Raw genomic sequence first — 23350 nt, forward strand, 5'->3', positions numbered from 1 at the left:
TGAATCTGGATCTTCGTGAAACTCTCCAATCACTGGTTCATCCTCTACGTGAACGACGGCTTCCTCTCCAAAGTCGGTTAAATCGACTACAAGGCCAACTCCAGCTAAATCTTCTGCTGCACTTAAGTTGCCGGATGTGCTTGGTTGTAGTGGGTCTTCCAGCTCAGAACTTCACTGAACTCGGCCTCTCGGGTTGAGTCTTATAACAGTAACCCATGGATCATCTCTGTTCCTTACCCGGGGGTACTTGATATAACAAACCTGTAACATTTAGAAAAATTATAAATTAATACACATGATGATGAATCATTCTGAATAATTAACATTTAATTACCTGATCGGCCTGAGAAGCAAGAATGAAAGGATCATAATATTGCAGCTTTCGCCTCGAATTTACTGATGTAACACCAAATGCATCTGTTCTCACACCTCGATCTGGGGTGTTGTCGTGCCAATCACAATAGAAAACAGTACAGCGCAATCCAACCATGCCCAAATACTTAATTTCCAAAATCTCATGTATGTGTCCGTAGTATACATCATCTCCTGATGCAGAACAAACGCCAGCATCATAAGTCGTACTCGAACGTCTCCTCTTCTGAGTTGTGAATGCATATCCTCGAGTAAAAAATCTCGGATATGACTTCACAACAAAGTTTGGTCCAACGACCATCTCACATATCCAATCGTCAAATGTTTCACCTCTGGCCAAACCAGCAGACACCTATTAATAGCACATATATATATATTATATCAATAAATGTGAATTAGTATAAATATGTGATAAAATATATTTTAATTTGTTTAAAGCACTCACATAAGTAAACATCCATCCACTAAATTCTCTCTGCTTCATTTCTTCTAGTTCGTCCTCTGTGGCGTATCTATACTCGAACCGCTTTTCTGCCATGAAAATCCTGTATATGATGACAATAATGTAATTAATTAAGATTTAAATTTCAACTTGTTAAAATAAAAATTTGTAAGCTCATTTATTTACCTCTCATATTGAAGAACGTCTTCGCAGTTGGTGAGCAAATATGTTTGCAAATGACTGCGCTCCTGCTCAGTAAGTCGACGGTCCTTTGGTTTTCCGCTAAGTCGTCCAACATCTGTGAAAATGTCTGGAACCGTAACATGATATGCTGCCCGTTCGCCTCTATCATCATGCCGAGCAGGTCTTCTGTTTTTGGTCTGAACTTCTGCTGGAAAGTAGTACTCGGCAAAGTTTGAAGTTTCTTCATTGATCATCTGTGCGACTATAGAACCTTCCACCCTACTTAAATTTTTCACCATCTTCTTCAAATGGAACATATACCGCTCATACAGATACATCCATCTATACTGCACAGGACCACCAAGTTCCAATTCTCTTGCCAGGTGAATAACAAGATGCTCCATAACATCAAAAAATGAGGGAGGAAATATCTTCTCAAGGTTGCACTGAATCACGGCTATGTTAGTCTTCAAATTTTCAATACCTTCAAGAGTCACTGATCTCGTGCATAAATCGCGGAAGAAACCACTTATCCCTGCAATTACTTCATGAACATTTCGTGGTAATAGTTCCTTGAAGGCGAACGGAAGGAGGCGCTGCATCATTACATGGCAATCGTGGCTTTTCAAGCCAGTAAACTTTCTTTCCTTTTTGTCGATACAGTTACGCAAATTTGATGTGTAACCGTCTGGAAATTCCACATCGTTTGAAATCCAATCAAAGAACGCATCTTTTCCCGCTGCATCAAGTCGGTATATTGGAAAAGGAGCCCTACCATTTTCATCAACATGAAGTTCTGAACGAGCACATATATCGACTAAATCCAGTCTTGACTTCAAATTATCCTTTGTTTTACCTTGAACATTAAGGATCGTGTTCATGAGATTGTCAAAAAAGTTCTTCTCAATATGCATGACATCTAAATTATGCCTTAGCAGATGATCCTCCCAGTATGGCAGATCCCAGAAAATACTTTTTTTGTGCCAGTTATGTAGTTCTCCAACAGCATCTACCGGAAAACGCTCATGTCCACCGACTTCTGGCGTCCTTTCTGCACCAAAATCTCTTAGTTGTATCTTCAAATCTTTCCCACAAATTTCCGGAGGTGGACTGTCAAACACCCTCTTGTTCTTCGTAAACAAATTCCTACTCCTACGATATGGATGATCAGGTGGTAGGAATCTCCTGTGACAGTCAAACCAACACGTTTTTCTTCCGTGTTTTAGTTGGAAAGCATCAGTGTTATCTTGACAATATGGACATGATAGCCTTCCATGCGTTGTCCATCCAGACAACATACCATATGCTGGAAAATCACTTATTGTCCACATTAGTACTGCCCGCATTTGAAAGTTTTCTTTACACGAAACATCGTATGTTTCAGCACCTTGAGCCCATAGTTGTTGCAACTCATATATTAGTGGCTGAAGAAACACATCAAGTGATCTCTTAGGATGCTCTGGTCCGGGAACGAGAATCGAGAGAAACAAAAACTCTCGTCGCAAGCACAAGTTTGGGGGGAGGTTGTATGGTGTAAGAATGACGGGCCATAGAGAATATTGTCTTCCACTCTTGCCAAACGGACTAAAACCATCAGTACATAATCCAAGGTAGACATTTCTTCTCTCATACGCAAAGTCGGGATACTTTGATTGGAAATGCTTCCACGCTTTTGCATCTGAAGGATGTCTGATCTCACCATCTGTTGAGTGCTCCGCATGCCATCTCATTGGTTGCGCTGTGCGTTCAGACAGATACAACCTCTGCAACCTTTCCGTCAAAGGTAAATACCACATCCTTTTATATGGCACTGAAACTCTTCCACTCGTATCTTTATAACGAGGCTTTCCACAAAATTTGCATGTAACCCGCTGTTCATCCGCCCTCCAATAAATCATGCAGTTGTCGCTGCATACATCTATTACCTGATACGATAAACCAAGACCAGCTACGAGTTTCTGAACCTCGTAGTATGAACCAGGAGCTACATTATCCTCGGGTAGAATACCTTTTACAAAATCAGCAATCGCATCCACACAGTCTTCAGCCAAATTATAATCTGTTTTAATGCCCATCAATCTTGTAGCAGATGATAAAGCTGAATGACCATCTCTGCAACCTTCGTACAATGGTTGCTTTCCAGCATCCAACATATCATAAAATCTCCTAGCTTCTGCATTGGGTAAATCTTCCCCTCTAAAATGATCATTTACCATCTGCTCAGTACCTACACCATAATCTACATCCGTTCTAATTGGTTCTTCTAATCTAACCGCTGGCTGAGGTTCGCTAGTACTACCATGTTCATAATCAGTTTCCCCATGATGATACCAAATTTTGTAACTTCGTGTAAACCCACTCAAATATAGATGAGTCCAAACATCCCACTCTTTAATAACCTTTCTATTTTTACAATTAGAGCAAGGATATCTTAACTTACCTGTTTTTGCTTCCGGTTGTCGGTGAACTAACCCCATGAATTCGGTTATACCTCGTTGGTATTCTTCCGTAAGCAATCTCGTGTTCGGATCCAAATGAGGTCGATCGATCCAAGAACGAAAATAATTTGAAGAAGACATATTTTTTATGAATCAAATTCGTGTGTAAATAGAGTAAGAGGGAGGATGAAGATATGGAGTGAATGAAGAGGAAGAGGAGTGCTTGTATATATAGATTAAATCCTGGGAACATACCGAGGAAATTCCGACGGAATTCCGACGGAAAAGGCTAGTTCGTCGGAATTTCCTCGGAATTTTGTAAAATCCCCCAACGGCTCTCCAACGGCTATAATATTTCCTCGGAATTCATCGGTTTTTTCCGAGGAACACATTGTTCCTCGGAATTTCCTCGGAATATTCCGACGGACTGAGGTTTCCTCGGAATTCCGTCGGTATATTCCGAGGAAATTCCGAGGAACCCCAATTTTGTGTTTCCTCGGAAATTCCTCGGTATATTCCGAGGATTTCATTTTCCGTCGGAATGTCCGTTTTTCTTGTAGTGTCTCTCCTTGTCTCATGATATTTTTGACCATTTAGTCCACTCAACCTAGAGAGACTTCGAGACCTCAAGGCTCCTCTGAAATTAAATTTCATCAAGAGAATACATTCCGTATTCAAGATTTGGATTGCTCTTTTTTCTTGGAACTGAACAAGATTTGGATTGTTCGTAATATAATGATTGATTTTGTTATTATCTTTCATACGGTGCGTATATTGCGTTTTCAAAGTTCATGTACATCAGCATTTATCTTTATCCACCATGGTAGACAGTACAACACGTAATTTAATTAAGACTGAAATGATTTATTATTGTAAAGTCTTAATCAACTTTTTTGCCAGTCTTTAGTCCAATCCTTTAAATACTTATAAGTAGAAGCATGTGTAAAGTAATTAATAACTAGACTAATGTAAAATTATAACTGTACAAATTTTTTAATAAAAATATAGTATCATATATTTCATAAAACAAGAAGAAAGAAAATAGCTTTCTTCTCTTTTTAACCAAAAAAAAATATCAATACTATTGCGTTATCATTTTACTATTAAAAGTTCTGTGACACAGTAAAATATTATTTATTTTCTTCTATAAATTTTTTTATCTTAACATTTTTATATAGAAATTATCATTTTATAATTCTAATCTAGTTTATAACTATTTTAAATTTAATATTAATTATAAAATACATTTATTTTTAATAAATAATTTTATTTATCTCAAATTTTATTAGTTAAATATAGTTGTACTGCCCATAAAAGCATTCTAACTATTATTTAAAATTTTACCTTATTTTTTTAATTTGTGTGAAAAAATAAAATAACATTTTAAACAATAATAATTAGAAAATACAGGTTTCTTAATGGAAGGAAAGCACAATCGGCTCTGAAAGAAGAAAGACTCCGCACGACAGCACCCTCAACGCTCTGATATTTCGTATATGTTTAATACATGATGTTAAACAAAAGATAACGCAAATATCTTCCTCTCGCTGATGTAATAAGAAAAAAATAATTCATATAAATTATGATTATCCAATACTCCCCCATACACCTTCTTATATATCTGTGTAGATATAAAATTTAAGGAGTGATAATTGATGATACAAAGTCCGACAAACATAAACATCTCCATGATAGGCCAAGGATTGCGGCTGAGATGCCTCGGATACCTTTGCTTTATCCAATGTGGGTAACAAAGTGGTCGAAGATACAATCTATAAACTCATTTCCCCTCATTTCTAAGCAAAAGATATGTATATTATAAGATAATGCATATCTAACACACACCCAGGCCCTCAATGTATACCATGGTTAAAGAGCCATTTAAACGGCACGTTTTATAATCTCCTAGACAAGTTTACTGTGTTTTAAGTTAACTTTCATTCCACGTCTTTTAGATGCTAGCTAACATGTACTGTTTAGCCCATATGGTTGGAGGTAAAAATATATATATATATATATGTTTTTCGGTGAATTTTTCTCCTTGAGTTTGGTTGCGAAATGGGATAATGAATGAGATTTAAATATTACCATAAATAGTATGTCCTATATATGTTTTTATCATTTTTTCAAAAAGAATTTAATCACTTTGTTTGTCTTGGCAGTTGGCACACTCAATAACTACTTATCACAGTATCACTATTGTTAGTTCTGCGATCTGTTAGAAATGCATCTTATACCATTGAATCAAAGGGATTAATGTTCATAATTTAATTTGGGAAAACTGAAAAGAAAAATGTATGAAAAGCTTTATGCCTTTTTTTACGCCCATGTCTCTCCCGTGTGGCGACGGTGTGGAGATTTTTCTTGACTGAAAAAAGAGAACAGATTTGGTCAATAATAACTTTCTAGACACCATATTATCACAATATTAACTTTTTAGAAATCAGATAATAATCCATCATTCAACAAATTGCAACCCCAGTTTGTCATATATTTTAAGCAATTGGTTGGAAGGTTATCAGTGCTTGATATGTTTTACCTTAATCAATACAATTATGGATATAAGAAATGAGTATATGTAATATACATATATAGATTAATGTGACATGATCTAGGTGCATATTTACTAAAATTTTATGTTAGAAACTTTGTTGTTGCTTCACCCAATTGCAGAAAATGGGCTCCACACCCCAACCTTTGCTCTCATTTACTCTATAAAACCATCTCCTCTCTTCACACACCAAAAACTCCATCAAAATTCCACTATCTTTTTTTCTGTTTCACCTACCTTTCTGCTCAAGAAGAAAAAAAACCCTAACTTTCTGCCCAAGTTAACTCCAAAATGCAGCCGCAAACCGATGTTTTCAGCCTCCAGAACTACCTAAACTCCTCGATCCCATCTCCATATCCTTCCCATTTCCAGATATCATCGCCATTTCCAATCAACGGTCAAAACCCTAACTCCTTCTACGGATTCCAAAATGCTACAAACAATCCACAATCCATGGGCCTAAGCAGCAACAACTCGACATCAGACGAAGCCGAAGAGCAGCAGACGGACAAGAACATAATCAACGAGCGGAAGCAAAGAAGGATGATATCAAACAGAGAATCCGCAAGGAGATCGCGTATGAGGAAGCAGCGACACCTTGACGAGCTTTGGTCTCAGGTGATGTGGTTGAGGATCGAGAATCATCAGTTACTTGATAAGCTCAACAATCTCTCTGAATCTCACGAGAAAGTTCTTCAAGAGAATGCTCAGCTTAAAGAGGAAACATCTGACCTTAAGCAAGTCATCAGTGATATGCAAATTCAAAGCCCTTTCTCTTGCTTCAGAGACGATATAATCCCCATTGAATAGAGCATTTTTACCTCATGTACGGTTCATATATGTATTATGTGTGTATATCCGGAGATCTTTTTTGTTTACCAAAAGTTCCGGGTCTTAGTCCTCATGCCGGGGATGAGAGAAGGTTAATTAGTCCAAAGATTAGTGTTAATGAAGAACAAATATAAGTGGTGTTGGTCAAATCATGGGTCTTGTGATGGGGACATTGTAAGGTGGTGTGGGTTTTGTTTTTTATTACAACGATTTCCAAATTTCCAACTACTAACCAACACATACACACACTTATATGTTACCACAGATTATATTTAATCTGACATCAAGTACCTGATAATCCTTTGGAGAAACCAAAAAAAAAAAACAGAGGATGGTTTGTGGATTCATGATGATTTCTTTTGTGAAACTTTCTAAATTTGATTATATTAGGCAAAGACCACGAACAAGCTTATCTGTAACAGTCAGTCTTTAGGCCCACAAAGAACATATCTAAGGTGGTGCATTGACTTAAAAATATTTAAAATTTTATGAAAAGATTTCTTTCACTCAAAATTGTATTCTCTGGCCTCTGGGTGCTGATAATCTATCTTAACAGTTTATTTGTTTAGACATTTAAGTGATGCTATAGTTTTGGGGTTAACATTGTCTATTGGCACTTCATATATGTACAGAGATACCATATCCAAATTGGAAATTACATCTTGTTGAATCAGTGAGACCTTTACCTTAATTTTATGAAAATACTGTTCACGTACATTTCATCAACTGCACGCTTTTGATATAAACCTGTTACTTTTTTTTGTAAATATAAACCTGTTACTTATACATCAATATCTACAAGAAACGGCTATAAAACGGATTTAAAAGATTAGCCAAGAACCAAAAACCATTATCATATGGTACAAACTACAAAGTAAACCCAAACCTATCATGCTATCTTTTTTTGACACAGACAGATAGACAAAGAAACAATCTTACGTACGAAATCCTCTTACGAAATGTGGTCAACAAAACAAGCAAACTTTTATTTTTGTTTTCTTTCTATTTTTTTGTGTCATGAGATTCCTTGCCATAACCTTACTAGCCAAGAAACTTATAATATATAATTTATAATTTTAATATATAATTTATAACTTATAACTTATAAAACCTGCCTTTTAATATATAATTTTCATTTAGAAAATTCAATCACTCATTCAACATTTAGAACCTTTAACTTCTTTCTCTTTGTTTTCATTCATGCAGAATATCTTATGTTCATATAATCTCTTGATCAAAACCAATCTTTAGTAATACCGAAGTATTTAAACCAAGCAAAACCTCAGTCCTTCCACATCGTAGTCTACTCAAATCCACTCACATAAACAACCCTAGAGTACGGAGCTAACCCGTAGAGAAGGGCAACTTTTCTAAACGAAATCGAGAAATAAAGAAAAGATACCTAAAGCTTAAAATATCATGTTCATCTAATAGTTAGTGACGACATCAACCAGCAATTAAATCATGTCCGTTTTGATTCTTTTTACTCGTAGTTAGTTAATTTTGTTACAGAAACCTGTCGTTGATCCAGTCTTTACGAAACAAAAACATTTGATCGATTTTGCTGGTGGCTAGCTACTAGAAAAAAGGGGGAAAATATATCACTAATCGTTCTGCCAGTCATTGTCCTCAGGAACTGTGAAACTGGACTCTGGTCCTAAAACATTTAAGAATCTTTTTTTCGTTCCTTTTCATCTTCCAACAACAGTGGAGTTTCTTTTCTCTCTTTTGATTGTTTTATCTTTCACTTTACGTATTGTTTCAACTTTCAAGAATCATCTCAATCTTTGTCTCTATCTTTCTATAAATGTGTGTGTCCAAAGTACGAGTGTATCTGCGACCATTCCTTTCTTTCTTTTTCGTTTCGTACGACAATTGGTTTTTCTTTCTTTAGATTCTTTTTTAAAAATCATACAATAAAGTTTATCTTTTGTTTTTCCGTCATAACATGTGAATGTTAATGAGTACTTTGGAACAGTATATTCAATTATTGGTAGAAGAATCCTTTTGTTTTTTAAGCTAACTCGCCTTAAATTTACCAAAGAGACGTTAGTAAATTGACGATAATAACGTTGAAAAACAATTATTTTTATTGGAGGCCCATGGGCTAATATTTCAAAACTTTGGTTTGTGTTTCCGTTTTGGACCTTTGGTTTTGTTTTAACTTCTTTCTTTAAGAAGTAGGCCCATAAGAACTTCCTCGGAAAATGATTTTGCACTAGTTGTTGTCTATCTAGGTTGTTGTGCACTTGTGGGATCAAATGGATTCCCAACCACCAGAGACTCCGGTTAATGTTTTACCAACAACTTTCATCCACATTTTTTTTCTCAAATATTACGCTTTGGATTTGTCTTACTTTAAATTCTACCTTTTGTCAAAATATCTACCGTACATGGTGTAATTTGTGACTTAACATAGTTCAGTTCCTCAATTTGGGGTTGAGTAATTTACACGTTCTCTAGTTTATATGCGTCGCCCAAAAAAACTGTGAACATTCAAACAAAACTAATTATTTTTCTGTGGAATAGTTCCCATGTTGCTGTCATGTGTCTGCGGTGGATCCATTACTCTCTTTACAGCCAAGACAAACAAACGAACAAAACATTTTCATCATATACATTTAAGACAATTTGATCAAACACACATAGAAAGCCACAATGTGATCAATAATGGAGAAGTTGTCTCGATGGACACGTTTCATCACACATGCCTTTCTATACCTATTTTCATAATGCACCACTTTGGTTCATGACAGCATTTCTCAATAGTACTTATTTATAACCGAAATTTTCAAAGACTAACCATTCATTTAAATATTCATCTTATCCTTCTTTTTCCTTAAATATCCTCGCCATGAAAAAACATGTGGCGTTCGAAACAGCCGTTCGACGTTACCTAAACATGCATGTGTAAATGTAAATTTAAGTTTTACTCTGATCAAACTAAACCTTAGATATAATCTAGCTAGTTATAATATAAATTTTAGTTTTAGTTTACCAACAACCACCTAAACATGCATGTATTAAAGATTTATCATGAGAGAAATAATAATCTTCATGTTGCATTAGTATTAGAAGTAAAAAAAGAAATATAATCAAGAGACAAGTATAAGAGAATACAAATATCAACTGAAAAATAGAAATAATCAAACACCCTTTGCGTGAGGTATCAAAAAACCTCAACACAAAATAAGGAAATCAATAATCCAATCCCAATCTTCTACATACAAACAGCTTCAAGAAAAAAAAGAACTTACTTCTTTTTAGAAGATCTACTCTTGTTTTCACCCTTTTTCTTCTCTTTTGTCCTAGTTTTATGATTGCCACTATTCTTATCATCATGTTTATAATCATAAACATTATTACTCTTACTATTACTTTCACTTTTCCCGTTTCTTAAAACGAGACCTTCTCTCCGTCTCCCTCTGTTGCTCGTTTGGTGATAACTTGGCCCGGAAGAAGCATCGGAAGCCATTGAATCGTCGCTGTCTTTGTTGCTTTCGTACTCGTTGACATATTTTCTTCCATCTTTTTCGATGCTATGCCCATCATAATAGACCTCATCAATTACCTCTTCCTCGTCTTCCTCCATTGGCGAAGAAATATACGTGGTCCAACCGGATTCGCTGCTGCTACATTCTTCTCTCTCCATGGACAACTCAAGAACCCTAGTTTTGAATGAGAGGAGAGAGGAGAGAGAAGAGAGGAGAGAGAAGAGAGAAAAGAGGAGAGAGAGAGAGAGAGAGAGAGAGAGAGAGAGAGAGAGAGAGAGAGAGAGAGAGAGAGAGGAGACTGTTTGTTCTGTTTAGTCGTAGTGTTTTGCTTGTAGTGGACCATATATATAAATATATATAAATGCATGTGCGTGGAAGAAGACCCATGTTTTTTCATTAGTTTAATGTGGTAAGGACAGCTTATGTCTAACGTATAAAGTTTAATCCGACAGGATTCGAAGAAGAATAGCTGTTTTTTATCAAAAAGGGTTTGTCTTTTTACAAGTTATGATTTATGTGTAGTCTTAGTCTTCTCCTAATAATATGAGCATGTTGAATAAACAAATGCTAAGTAATATTATTAATGGGTTTCTGTTAGAAAGAGCGAAGTGGTTTAAGTTCACATTGTGGCATGAGGGGAATGTATCTTTACACTAAGTATTCTCTGGAACGAAACCAAACACGCATGCATCTTTGAGGAGATTGGATGTTTGATTCAAATCAAGCCATGTTAGAGAACATGTTAGGATCATGCCCCCTTTTCATTATCCTCTTCTTTTTCTCATCAAATACGTTGTAACCAATTATAGACAAATTTGCAATTAATATTACATTATTTGGTATCATATATGCTCTGAATCGTACAGTGGAAAAAGGGATACATAGAGAAAAACTAAAAAAAAATGTTTGTTTCTTTTCTTTCAAATCCCCGTTGAGAGAAGTTGAAAATATGTCATTTGAATATCTGTTCTGATATTAAAACACACATACTTTTAATTTATAATATTTAAGGAAAATGTTTTTTAATTTTTTTTAAAAAAATTAAATTTCATCATGACCCGATCTAAAATTTCAGGGACTATAAACATTTCTTAAGAATTTTTATACAAAAAAATTCATAATTTTTGGAACCTATATCTATCTATAACCTTCAAAAATTTAGGGGTCAAGGTCAATATTTCATAAATTTGGATCCGGTAATGAATTGTATTTTCCCTTTGCTGTTTTTTTTTGCCTTAAGAAAAAATCATAGTTAGATTTCTAGTTGTACTTCTCAATTAATATAAGTAATGCTCATCATACATAATTTTTTGAACTTCATATAAAGCATGTGGTTTTAAGAAACCGCATATGATTCTATCTAAAATTGTTTCTTTGTGTTTATGAAATGTATTTAAGCAACTTTCTTCCGTTGGTTTAAAATGAATGTTTCATGGCGAATGCCGAGTGTACAAGACGGGAGATCTCCAACACTATCGCAGAAGGTTCTTTTAGGTTTTAGAATGCCTAAGAGAGAAACAGATACTGTCAACATGACTGCTAGATGACTTGAAGTCAAAACATTCAAATGTAAAATCTTATTACATTCTCTCTCTCTAAGGAAAAGATCTTAGCTCATCTTGAGACATTGGTTCTTTTAAATGGTTTAAATGAAGATGAAGATAATATAGTTGATTTTTTGAACTTCATATAAAGCATGTGGTTTTAAGAAACCGCATATGATTCTATCTAAAATTGTTTCTTTGTGTTTATGAAATGTATTTAAGCAACTTTCTTCCGTTGGTTTAAAATGAATGTTTCATGGCGAATGCCGAGTGTACAAGACGGGAGATCTCCAACACTATCGCAGAAGGTTCTTTTAGGTTTTAGAATGCCTAAGAGAGAAACAGATACTGTCAACATGACTGCTAGATGACTTGAAGTCAAAACATTCAAATGTAAAATCTTATTACATTCTCTCTCTCTAGGGAAACGATCTTAGCTCATCTTGAGACATTGGTTCTTTTAAATGGTTTAAATGAAGATGAAGATAATATAGTTGATTTTTCAACTGCTGGAGGGGTTGCTTCTGAAGCGAAAGTATAATAAGGCTCTTGAGGAGAAGAAAGGAAAGCTAGATATACAGTAATCTTTACAAGGAATTAATTAAAAAAAACGGTAACCGCTTATTTTCAAATATTGTTATAGTAGGTAATCTAAAACTAGATCTTTGGGCAACATGACTTTATTTAAGTTACCAAAAAAAAAAAAAACATGACTTTATCTATCTAAAGTTATATATATATATTCTATAATGATGCTTCAACCAGCAGAGTTATCAAATTAAGGGTTTCTCAAAATTAGAATATTGGGCCATCTAAAGTTCTATAAGCGGAAGAAGTAGAGATCGTACGTCTCAAGTAACCCTAACTGACACCAATAAGGCCCAGGAACTATAAGCTAGCCCATCAGGAATTGGATTAAACTAGTAAAAAATTTATAGACAAAAAGTACAGTAGGTGCGAATAAGAAATATAGCAGGAGGAAAGCAAGTAAAGTAGTAAACGAGTGGTTAGAACCATCATTAACCCGAAATTTTTAGATTGGATTTCTTAACGGAAGTTAAGAAACTGTTTTTTAACTTTTAACTAAAAATGCTAAGAACCGGTTCTTAAAGTCCTTATTTAATAATCGGTTCTTAGTTTTTTTAGTTAAAAGTTAAGAAACAGTTTCTTAACTTCCGTTAAGAATCCCATCATAAAAACTCCGGGTTAATCATACTAACACCTCCAATTGTTGGAGGGTCTTAACACAATTTTCAAAATTAAAAATAATTCAAGACTGCAAAAAGGTAAAAAAAATGTCGAAAAATTCCTAAACTCAAGCAGGTCTAACAATGGGATCTGAGTATGACTTATTAAAAAAAAATAAAAAAAATCAAAAAATATGTGAGAGAAAAGTGGAGAGTTTTCTGCATGGAAAGTCTTAGATAATCAAAAAGTACGTGAGAGAAAAGTGGAGAGTTTTCTCCAGGGAAAGTTTTAGATACTTTTTTGGGTCATTCTTTTAGAATTGTCACTAATTAAATTTTGATCCGCGCTTTGAAAACACGAGTTTATTTTTGGTAGTAAAAAAATTATTTTTATATAAATTTTTATATAAGATATTGTATAGTTATGGACATATCTATCTGGAACCGAAGAACCAAAAATCCGAAACTAAAACCAAACCGAAGTTCAAAAATAAGCAAATGGATCTTTTATCTCTAAAACCAAAAAAAAAAAACAAAAACTTAACCATAATCGAACTGAAAAATGAATGACCACATGAATTTTTAAAATAAAATTATATACCTACAAATATTAAAACCCAGACCGCTTAGACGTCATAATTTTTTCCAAGCATAGCCTTGTTAAAATCAGTTAGGTCTTTAAAACCCAGACCGCTTTTGTCTTTATTTATGTATACTTTGTCTCATGACTTCCAGTGCATGCCTTTTGTGCTCCCCCCTGGACTCCACCAAAATTGTGATACCGCACTCGTCAACTTCTTCACGGTTGCCTTTGGTAACCGATAACAAGACATCACATGATTTGGTAAGGCCGTGACCATTGACTTAATGATTACTTTCTTTCCTCCTTTACTGAAGAATTTAAAAGTCCAGCCATTAATCCTGTTATTCAAATGATCATGTACAAACCCAAACACCTATATTTTGGATCCTCAAAGACTCTCTGGCAGTCCCAAATAAGATCTCATTCCTCCTAAATTTTGTATTCCCAAGATATCCCTCAACTCCTATCTACTAGACTCCTCGATTTTGTGTCCAAATTGAATTGAAGATTTCTGAAAATTAATTAGTTGACCTGAGAAAGCCTCATATTCCTTTAATATCCTAAGAATGGTTTGACATTCTTCCTTTTGTGCCTTACAAAAAAAGAGGCTGTCATCTGCGAAAAGCAGGTGAGAAATCGACGGGCAAGCTCTAGCCACCTTCATTCCCGTTAATTGTTTTCCTCGCTCAGCCTTTTTAATGTTTGCAATCAAAGCCTCGGTACACATGATGAATAAATAAGGAGATAAAGGATCCCCTTGACGTAAACCTCTGTGTGGGATTATAAGACCTCGCTGTTGACCATTTAATAATACACGATATTGAACTGATGATATACACTCCATTATTAATTTGACCCAATGAGGATCAAAACCTATTTTGTTTAGTAGAGCCTGAATAAAGTCTCATTCCACCATATCATACGCTTTGCTCATATCCGTTTTGATTGTCATATACTTATTTTGGCAAGCGTTGTTGGTTCTCAATCCATGAAACATTTCCTGAGCAATAAGAATATTATCTGATATCAACCTTCCTACCACAAATGCCGATTGTGTTTCCGATATGAGTCGTGGAAGGCAGGAATTCAAACGCTGACATAAGACCTTTGAGATGATCTTGTACCCTACATTGCATAGACTTATTGGCCTTAACTCTGTCATCCTTGTAGGCCTCTCGGTCTTCGGAATCATGCAAATGTTGGTAATGTTTAACCTTGAATCCATATCCCTTGTAACCAAAAAATTATTCACCATCTCAACCAAATCTTTTTTGATAATATGCCATGAATGTTGGAAGAAAAGGGTTGTCATCCCATCCGGCCCTGGAGCCTTTTTCGGATGCATCATAAACAAAGCATGGCGTACTTCCTCCTCCGTTGCTGCCCTTAGCAGCATTTGATTCATTTTGAAGGAGATAGACGGAGCTACCTCCGCCAAGAAACTATCGAACTCTGATGGGGAAATGGTACTAAATAAATCCTCGAAATAATCCACAGCCACCTTCTCGACACCTTTTTCTTCTGTTATCCAGTTACCAGTTTCATCATGAAGTCCCACAATCCTATTAAGAACCCGTCCTTGCTTTGTCAAGGCATGATAAAATTTTGTGTTCAGATCCCTAGATGAATACCACATATTCCGACTTTTCTTATGCCAGTAGTCCTCTTCATCTTTGTATGCATCCTGTAACTTCCTATAAATCTCGAGGATTTCCTCTTGTGACCTATTGTTATCGGTTTGAACCTCTTCCAGAGCTCTCTTGTGACCTATTGTTAGTGGTCATATATATTTTAATTTATTTAATATGATCTATATGAAATATGATGAGATTATATTTTAATGCAGGGTATAAGCATTGATTTTTAGATAGTTTCATTAAGGCCCAATATGTTAACATAGTAATAATGGAATTTATCATTTAAATGGTCAATAAATAATAAGATATCATTTGGTTCCTTTAATAAAGGTTAGTTGTAATATTTAGTTGTATTTAATAGGTAGGATTAAAAATGAACAGGTGCAACAACTTTGAATAAGCAGATTTTTGGGAAATTGCCACAAAAACCACATTCATAGTACCACTTTTGATGTTTACATTAACCACTTTTACCTTCACTTTTAATGAAAGGTAAAAGACACTTATACCTCTAGGGTTAACTAATCTAGACTTAGGGTTTAGAGTTAAGGGTGGGTAGGGTTTTTGGAATTAAAAAATTCAAAAAAAATTTAAACATAATTTTTTCTTATAAAATAGTTCGAATTTGAAAAAGTATAATTCGAAAACATAAAAAATATTTATTTTATTTTTATTTTTTTAATTTAAATAATAATTTATTATATATATAGATAACAAGTGTATAAGGGTCTTTTGAGACTTAATAAAGAAGATATTTTTGAAATGTCCCTTTAGTGGTGATAAAGATGAAAAGTGGTGCGATGAAAGTGGTAAACATAAAATTTCTCCTAAATTTAATTCATGCTTGTCTTAAAAAATATTGTTTGCTATAGTCTTCTCTTTTAATATAATAGATGGTTTTGTGTGTGTTTTTTTTGTCTAGAGCATCCACAACTATCCAAAGAAAACAAATTATTAATATTTTATTGCAATTAATTTAAGTAATTACATTTTATTTACGCTTTTAAATTTGAACCTGTATAAAAGTAACACATGGGTCTGTGGGTTTTTTATAAGGTTTTTGAAACATAAAGGCAACGTTATCCGCAGAAACTGCCAAAGTTTCTAAAAAAACAAAACAATTAATATTTTAATGAAAAAGATATATTTCAGTCTTCTTTACTTATTAAAATAAACTAGGTGTTTTGTCCGCACATGCAGACATAATCGTCTTACAAATACTTATTATTTTCTGTCTTATTAATCCCAAAATCGGCATTATAAAACTCCAATCGGTGAACATGTTGAACGAAAAAAATGATAGTGAATTCTTTGTTCATCAAAATTTATACCAGTTAGGTTGAAATTTTAGTCAAATTATTAAAAGGTAAATCCCACTTTTTTCTTCTAAATTCTCCATGGTGGAATGAATTTATAAGAAAAAAATTCCCTATGCAATTTTGATAAGGAACAAACTGAACAAAAAATCATATTTTTTTTCAATTCCTCAAATGAAATTTTATTTTTACTTTGTTGATTTTTTTTCATTATTCTAGTGGTCACCAACTGAACTTATGGTGTTTCACGGATTAAACTTAAACTGGTTTAAAGTAAAATCAAGAAAATTTGTTTGAGCTCAGTCACAATTTAAGTTATTATTTATGATTTCAAATAGTTAAATCAAACATCAAATTATTTATATATGTCAAAAAAACGTTCAAACTATGTACTTATTATTGTGTTAAAAGTTTTAAAACACTCATATATTAGAAATAGTTTAGAAAATATCATTATATAAATATTTTTGTTTGACTAATATTTAATTATAAATTATTTTATATCTTAGTTTTTTAACTTTATTATAAAAATATTGTTATCAGATAGCAACACAGTATATATAAGAATTCTCTTAATTTTTACATATATTTTCACAATTTTATTATATTAGTTTATAATTAATTATTTAATATAACATATCAATTTAATATTATTAAAATAAAATGCGTATTTTATTATATATAAAATTCATCACGAGTTTTGTGAAAATTAATAAATACTCAGTTAAAAACTAATAATAAATCAGTGACCTATATAAAAGCTTAAAACCTAATAAAATATGACTAATAAGAAAATAAGAATTTTAATATAACATATAAATTTAAATATTATTAAATCAAAATTCTATTTTAATTATATATAAAATTCATTACATATATTTTTTAAATTAACAAATTAGTGATTCAACTAAAATTATGTTAATAAATCAATGACTAAGCTAAAACCTAATAAAAACATGACAAATAAATAAAATTGACTAAAATCATGGAAAACATGACAAATAAGCAAAATCAAAATAATCATATATCTAATTACATATTTTAAGTTATATTATTTAAATTAATAAATTATGGACTCAACTAAAAACTATTAATAAATTAATGACTCAGCTTAAACCTAATTAAGACATGACAAATAAGCAAAATTACCTAAAATCATAGAAATCATGACAAATAAGCTAAATCACTTCATAAATAATAGTATAGATAAGAATATCTATACTATTAAAAGAGAATGATTCTTAAAAAATCTAGGGAAAATTTTATGTTTACCACTTTTATGGTACCATTTTTTATCTTTACCACCACTAAAGAAAAATATCTTCTTCATTAAGTGACAAAAAACTTTTATACCCTTGTTATCTATATATATATATATATATATATATAATAAATCATTATTTTTTAATTTTTGTAAATATTTTTTAAGTATTTATTTATATATTTATTAGAATCCTAAATTTCACATTCTAAAAACCCTACTCCACCCCTGTAATTTAAACTCTAAATCTAGATTAGTTAACTCTAATGGTATAAGTGTTTTTTACTCTTCATTAAAAGTGAGAATAAAAATGATTAGTGTAACCATGAAAAGTAGTACCATAAATGTGGTATCTGTGATAATTTTCTTAAATATAATAATAGCAATAATAATACAAGATGTTAAATCAAGCACAATCTTCGAACGTGAAACATGTAACTAACTAATTTACTTCCACAACATATAGTATCAAGTTTGTTGCTAATCACCCAAATTGGATAAACTCTCGGTTTAAAAATATATGACTAACAAAAATTGCAATTAAGTCGCCTTAAAAAAATTAAGTCGCCTTAAAAAATTGCAGTTAATCCACTAAATATTGATTACCCGCAAAATTGCGGGGAAAAAATCAGATATTGATGTTTTATATCCTCTAGACATTATTTATTACGTGATTTGCTTATTTGTCATCACCAAAATCATTCTATCAAAAAATGATGACATTACTCACTTAAATGATGATATGGATTATACCTAATTATGATATGGCTTAACACATTTATTACATAAAATTTAAATATAAAATATTAAGTATATATAGTTATTATCGTAATTAAAAGATTAAGTATATAAGTATTACCATAACCAAAAGATATAAATAAAATAATTTAATTCAAGATGGAATTAACAATAAACTTACACTTTGAACAAGTTAATAAAAGGCAACTACTTTATTTATTGTTTTTTAGTATTTCATATATTTTAATGTTTATAAAGATTTTTTTTCCAAATATGGTAAAATTATAAGAAAGTATTTCATTCTTAAATTTATATCTCATACTAAAATTGTCCTATTTACTGTAAATAAAACAAGTGCTTTATATTTTAGCATTTATAATATTTGGAATGTTGCAAATAAACTTTTCTGTAAAATTATATGTGATTTACATTTTCAAAAGTTGATGGAGAAATTTTATGTTTACCACTTTCATAGTACTACTTTTCACTTTTACCACCACTAAATGAACATTTTCAAAAATATATTTTCATTAAGTGGCAAAAAACTCTTATACTTTTGTTCTCTATATATATAATAAATCATTATTTAAATAAAATAAAATAAAATAAATAAATAGAAAATATAAAATAATAATTTTTTTTAGGTTGTCAATTATACTTTTTCAAATTTGAACTTTTTTATAATTTTTTTTTTGAATATTTTTTTATTTTTTCAAATTTTCCTTTTTAAAATCGAAAATTATGTTTGAAACTATTTTTAAATTTTTTTTATATCATAAATTATATTTATTAGAATCATAAATTTCATATTCCAAAAACCCTACCTCACCCCTCAATTCTAAACCCTAAGTCTAGTTAGTTAACCCTAGATGTATAGGTGTCTTTTACCCTTCATTAAAAGTGAATGTAAAAGTGATTAGTGTAGACTTGAAAAGTGGTACCATGAATGTGGTATTTGGGGTATTTCCAAAGTAAATCCATCTTGACAAAAATATATTTCAAATAATATATTACTTTTTAAAATGTTCATTACCATATTTAAAAAAAAAATATTGCAGTTAAATTAATTTTAAAAACACAAACCATAGATGGTAGTAGTAACTATATTTTGTATATATTTAAAATATCTAAAATTATATTTAAATATATTACTCTGTGTAAAAATAAGGTTAATCAATCTTATAAATACTAAATCTATTAAAATTTAGTTTTAAATTTAATTTGAATTAAAAAGTTTATTTTTACACATGGTGTAAGAAAACACTTAGTGTTAATTAACTTAAGAAAAAAAGACTTGCTCTAAATGATAACAAAGGGAATGAGTGAAAATACTCAATTTCTTATCATTATTTACAATTTACACCATTTACAAAGAATATTTGTTACCTAAGATTCCTTAACTTTTCTTTACGTTTGAGAAATAATAGACTACATTTATTCCTTATCAAATTTTACCAGTAGAAATCGAAATCAACACATTACTATAAATCTAAAAACTTGTAAAAACTGAGTTCTACAGATTTAGTGTATTATACGGATAAGAATAATCAGTTATAAAAATATGGAAATAAAATATTTGGAAATATTCAGTTTCCATATATGAAAAAACCGATTTTTCAGAAAAAAAATAAAAAAAAATCATGGGACATAAAGTGTAAGTTTAAGTTTTTTTTATTTGAGGATTTTAAATGTTTTCTTTTTCTTTTAATTATTCATTATATTTTAATATTTACAATTGTTTTGTTAATTTTAATTTCGAATTTATAATTAATTTGAGGACATTATTGCCATTTAAAAATAATTATCCTAATGGGACATAAAGTATGTGAGATTAGTCTGATGGAACATATTTATTACTTTTTTTGGCCTAAAAAATAATTTCCCTAGATTTTTCTCTTATTTTATTCTTCTTCATTTTTTTCTTTCTTGCTCATCGTATTCCTTTAATAGCTACCAGTTAAAGCCTAAGTATTTAATCAACAAAAACAAATTATTTGACTCCAAAATATTTGTACCATTTATCAGTTTCAATCAGTTATCCTTTTATATAAAAGGCAAAAAAGTTAGATATGATTTTCTATATATATTAAATTGGTAGGATCACTATGGATCGTCCATGTCAAATATAAATGGACAAAATTTGGTTAATACCAATTTAGACTATAATTGGAAGAGTTACAGGACCAATTAGATCATCGGTGTTAGAGCACGATTATCTCGTCCTTTGTTGCGTCTCTAAAACGGTGGGGGCTCAGGTTTTAGAAAAAAACCGTATGCAAAGCGGGCAGAATAAGAGAAGTGTGCTATGTGTGTTTTGCACTGTTTGCGGGACCCACCGACACGTGGCGATCCACGATTGGTCCGCTTTTTAATTTTTTTTTTAATCAGAAAAAAAAAACTAAAAAATTAAAAAATAAGAATCCCTTAATATGATATATGGGATAAAGATGCTTTTAGTGGGTTTGGACTATATAGATATGGTCCGTCCAATAGTCTAAAACAAGTTTTGACTTATATCAAATTTGAAAAAATAAAAATTTTCAGAAATTAAGTTTTTTTCACCAAAAATGTAAAATCATTTTTTTTTGCCAAAACTTCAAAATTGAGCTTTGTTGTCAAAATCGCAAAATCAAGTTCTCTCACTAAAACTACAAAACAAGTTTTTTCTGCCAAAATCATAAAATGATTTTTTTCATAAAATTACGTTTTAGCTAAAACAGAAAAATCAAGTTTTTCCACAAAAATAACAAAATCAAAATTTCCCGCCAAAATCGCAAAATCAAGTTTCAGCTAAAACAAAATTTTCCACTAAGATGGCAAAATCGAATTTTCGTGATAAACAATTTTTGACAAAATCGCAAACTCTAATTTTCCTGTAAAAATCACAAATTTTATTTTTTCCACCACAATAGCAAAATGGAATTTTCGTTTTTTATGTGGGACTGACCTAGTCAGCACAATTAATTTGTGTCTGGGTGATTACTTCGTACGTAATGATGCAAAGATGTATTTTGTGAGTGTTTGCAGACACTCTCCCACTGATTGATCCTACTTGCAATCAGATACAAGTTGCGGAGCTATTTTAATTGGGCTAAATAGTAGAAAAAGTGACATGCACTTCTAAATTATCACCTTCAATTGGTGGTAGACAACAACGTGAAATTGTAGTCGTCATTACTTTAGATTTATTCTTATAATAATAGAAATATAGAATGTGTGTTTCACTTCACCTATTACGTTTCTTTTGGTTAAATGTTATGATTAGATTGATTTACTCATTCGCGAGTATAGTTAATGGGATGACGACATCGACATGACATTTGAATAGTAAAAACTACAGTAATCGTTAACAAAGGAGAAAAGGAATATCTGAACGCACAAGGAATCTTCTTCCTCCATTTTGAACTTTAAAATAAAAATAAAAAACAATCTCGTAGTGTGATCATCATATGCATCCCCGTAAGCAAATACATAAATTAATAAGGAATTTCGTACAAATGTTCCTCTATAAATTCTTCACTACGCAAAACTACAACTTTCATAAATACACTTACAGCACAAGGGAAAATCAAAGGGTAGTAAGAAATGAGGGCGACACCAAAAGCAGAAATTTGGAAGTCACCAATACCATATCTCTTTGGTGGTTTGTCTTTGGTTCTTTTGCTTATAGCTCTAGCATTATTCTCATTGGTCTGCATACACAAAAAGTCTCATTCTTCTAACAATACCTATCCTGTCGAGGAAGAAGAAGACGCCGGAGACAACGAAGCTAAGACAGTTATCGGAGAATACTTACCTAAGATCGTCGTGATTTTGGCCGGAGAGGATCAACCTACTTGTTTGGCCGTTCCGGTGATTCACACAGTGTCTTCCGTTTATCCTTGTAAATGTGGCATTGTTACTGTCCTCTCAATCTAACTATTAACATATTTTCGCTTTTGCCAAACAAAAAGAAAATCTCAACTTTTATAATAATAATCGGCTATTTTGTAAGAGTCGACTGTTTGGTGGATTTTAATTAGTACTCCATAATTTAACTTTTCTTTAATGCTTTTATGTATTGAGTATTTTGTGTTAAAAAAAATGTATTGAGTTTAAATCTTGAAAGTATATCAATAGTATATATATATATATTCGGAATAGCTTATGAACTATATCTCTGAATTATATCTCTCTTTAATACGATGTGAAAACTTTAATATAATTGTTATCATGTCGTACGAATTTGATGAGCATACGTTTGTTTGGAAATTGCAAATAATTTATACGTGCCAATTTTCATTTATGAATATAGTAGTCCTTAATTCCTCGTACAATGCTGTTCATCAAAAACACTGCTCAACAATAAACGATACTGGCTAGCAACGTTATTAGAAGCTACTAGGTCACATATCATGGTTGATGGTTTAATGGTATTAAATAACATTAGTAATGATAAAGGCATGCTTTAAAGTTTAAACTTTGATGTGGGATGTTGTTATACAACATCATAAGAAAATATAAAGGATGCATCTTATAACTTTCACTCACACATTGACGCCGCGGCTTGAAAACGCAATAAATGGACGGTCAAAAATGGAAATTAATACTTTTGCACTTCTGTGGCTTTCACGTTGTCGCCATTCTTTTCTTCTGTGCACTTTAATTATGCTGCTTATGCATATACTTTTCTATATTTGATTATGTGAAATTGTTGTTTTTTTTCTTTTGAATAAAACCTCCAAATTGATGACTGTTAGAAGTTGTTTTTTCACCTCAGTGCATGTTGTAGTT

At 31.8% G+C, this 23350-nt stretch overlaps 3 protein-coding genes across 3 annotated transcripts; 2 read left to right on the top strand and 1 right to left on the bottom strand.

Annotated features, from left to right (window-relative positions):
* Positions 1–5940: 5940 nt before the first annotated feature.
* LOC106409547 (basic leucine zipper 43) lies at positions 5941–7035 on the top strand. The gene has a single exon (XM_013850163.3). The coding sequence runs from the start codon at positions 6278–6280 to the stop codon at positions 6794–6796; it is 519 nt and encodes a 172-aa protein (XP_013705617.1). The 5' UTR covers positions 5941–6277; the 3' UTR covers positions 6797–7035.
* A 2860-nt stretch (positions 7036–9895) lies between these two features.
* On the bottom strand, positions 9896–11057 carry LOC106409854 (protein SOB FIVE-LIKE 3-like). Its single transcript, XM_013850406.3, has one exon. It carries the CDS (start codon positions 10467–10469, stop codon positions 10071–10073), a length of 399 nt encoding a protein of 132 aa, XP_013705860.3. The 5' UTR covers positions 10470–11057; the 3' UTR covers positions 9896–10070.
* Positions 11058–21976: 10919 nt separating this feature from the next.
* LOC106410021 (protein GLUTAMINE DUMPER 6-like) lies at positions 21977–22678 on the top strand. Its single transcript, XM_013850537.3, has one exon. It carries the CDS (start codon positions 22163–22165, stop codon positions 22493–22495), a length of 333 nt encoding a protein of 110 aa, XP_013705991.1. The 5' UTR covers positions 21977–22162; the 3' UTR covers positions 22496–22678.
* The last annotated feature ends 672 nt before the right edge of the window (positions 22679–23350 follow it).

The sequence above is a fragment of the Brassica napus genome, chromosome C7 (assembly GCF_020379485.1).
Source record: "Brassica napus cultivar Da-Ae chromosome C7, Da-Ae, whole genome shotgun sequence".
In the NCBI taxonomy this organism is placed as follows: Eukaryota; Viridiplantae; Streptophyta; class Magnoliopsida; order Brassicales; family Brassicaceae; genus Brassica; species Brassica napus.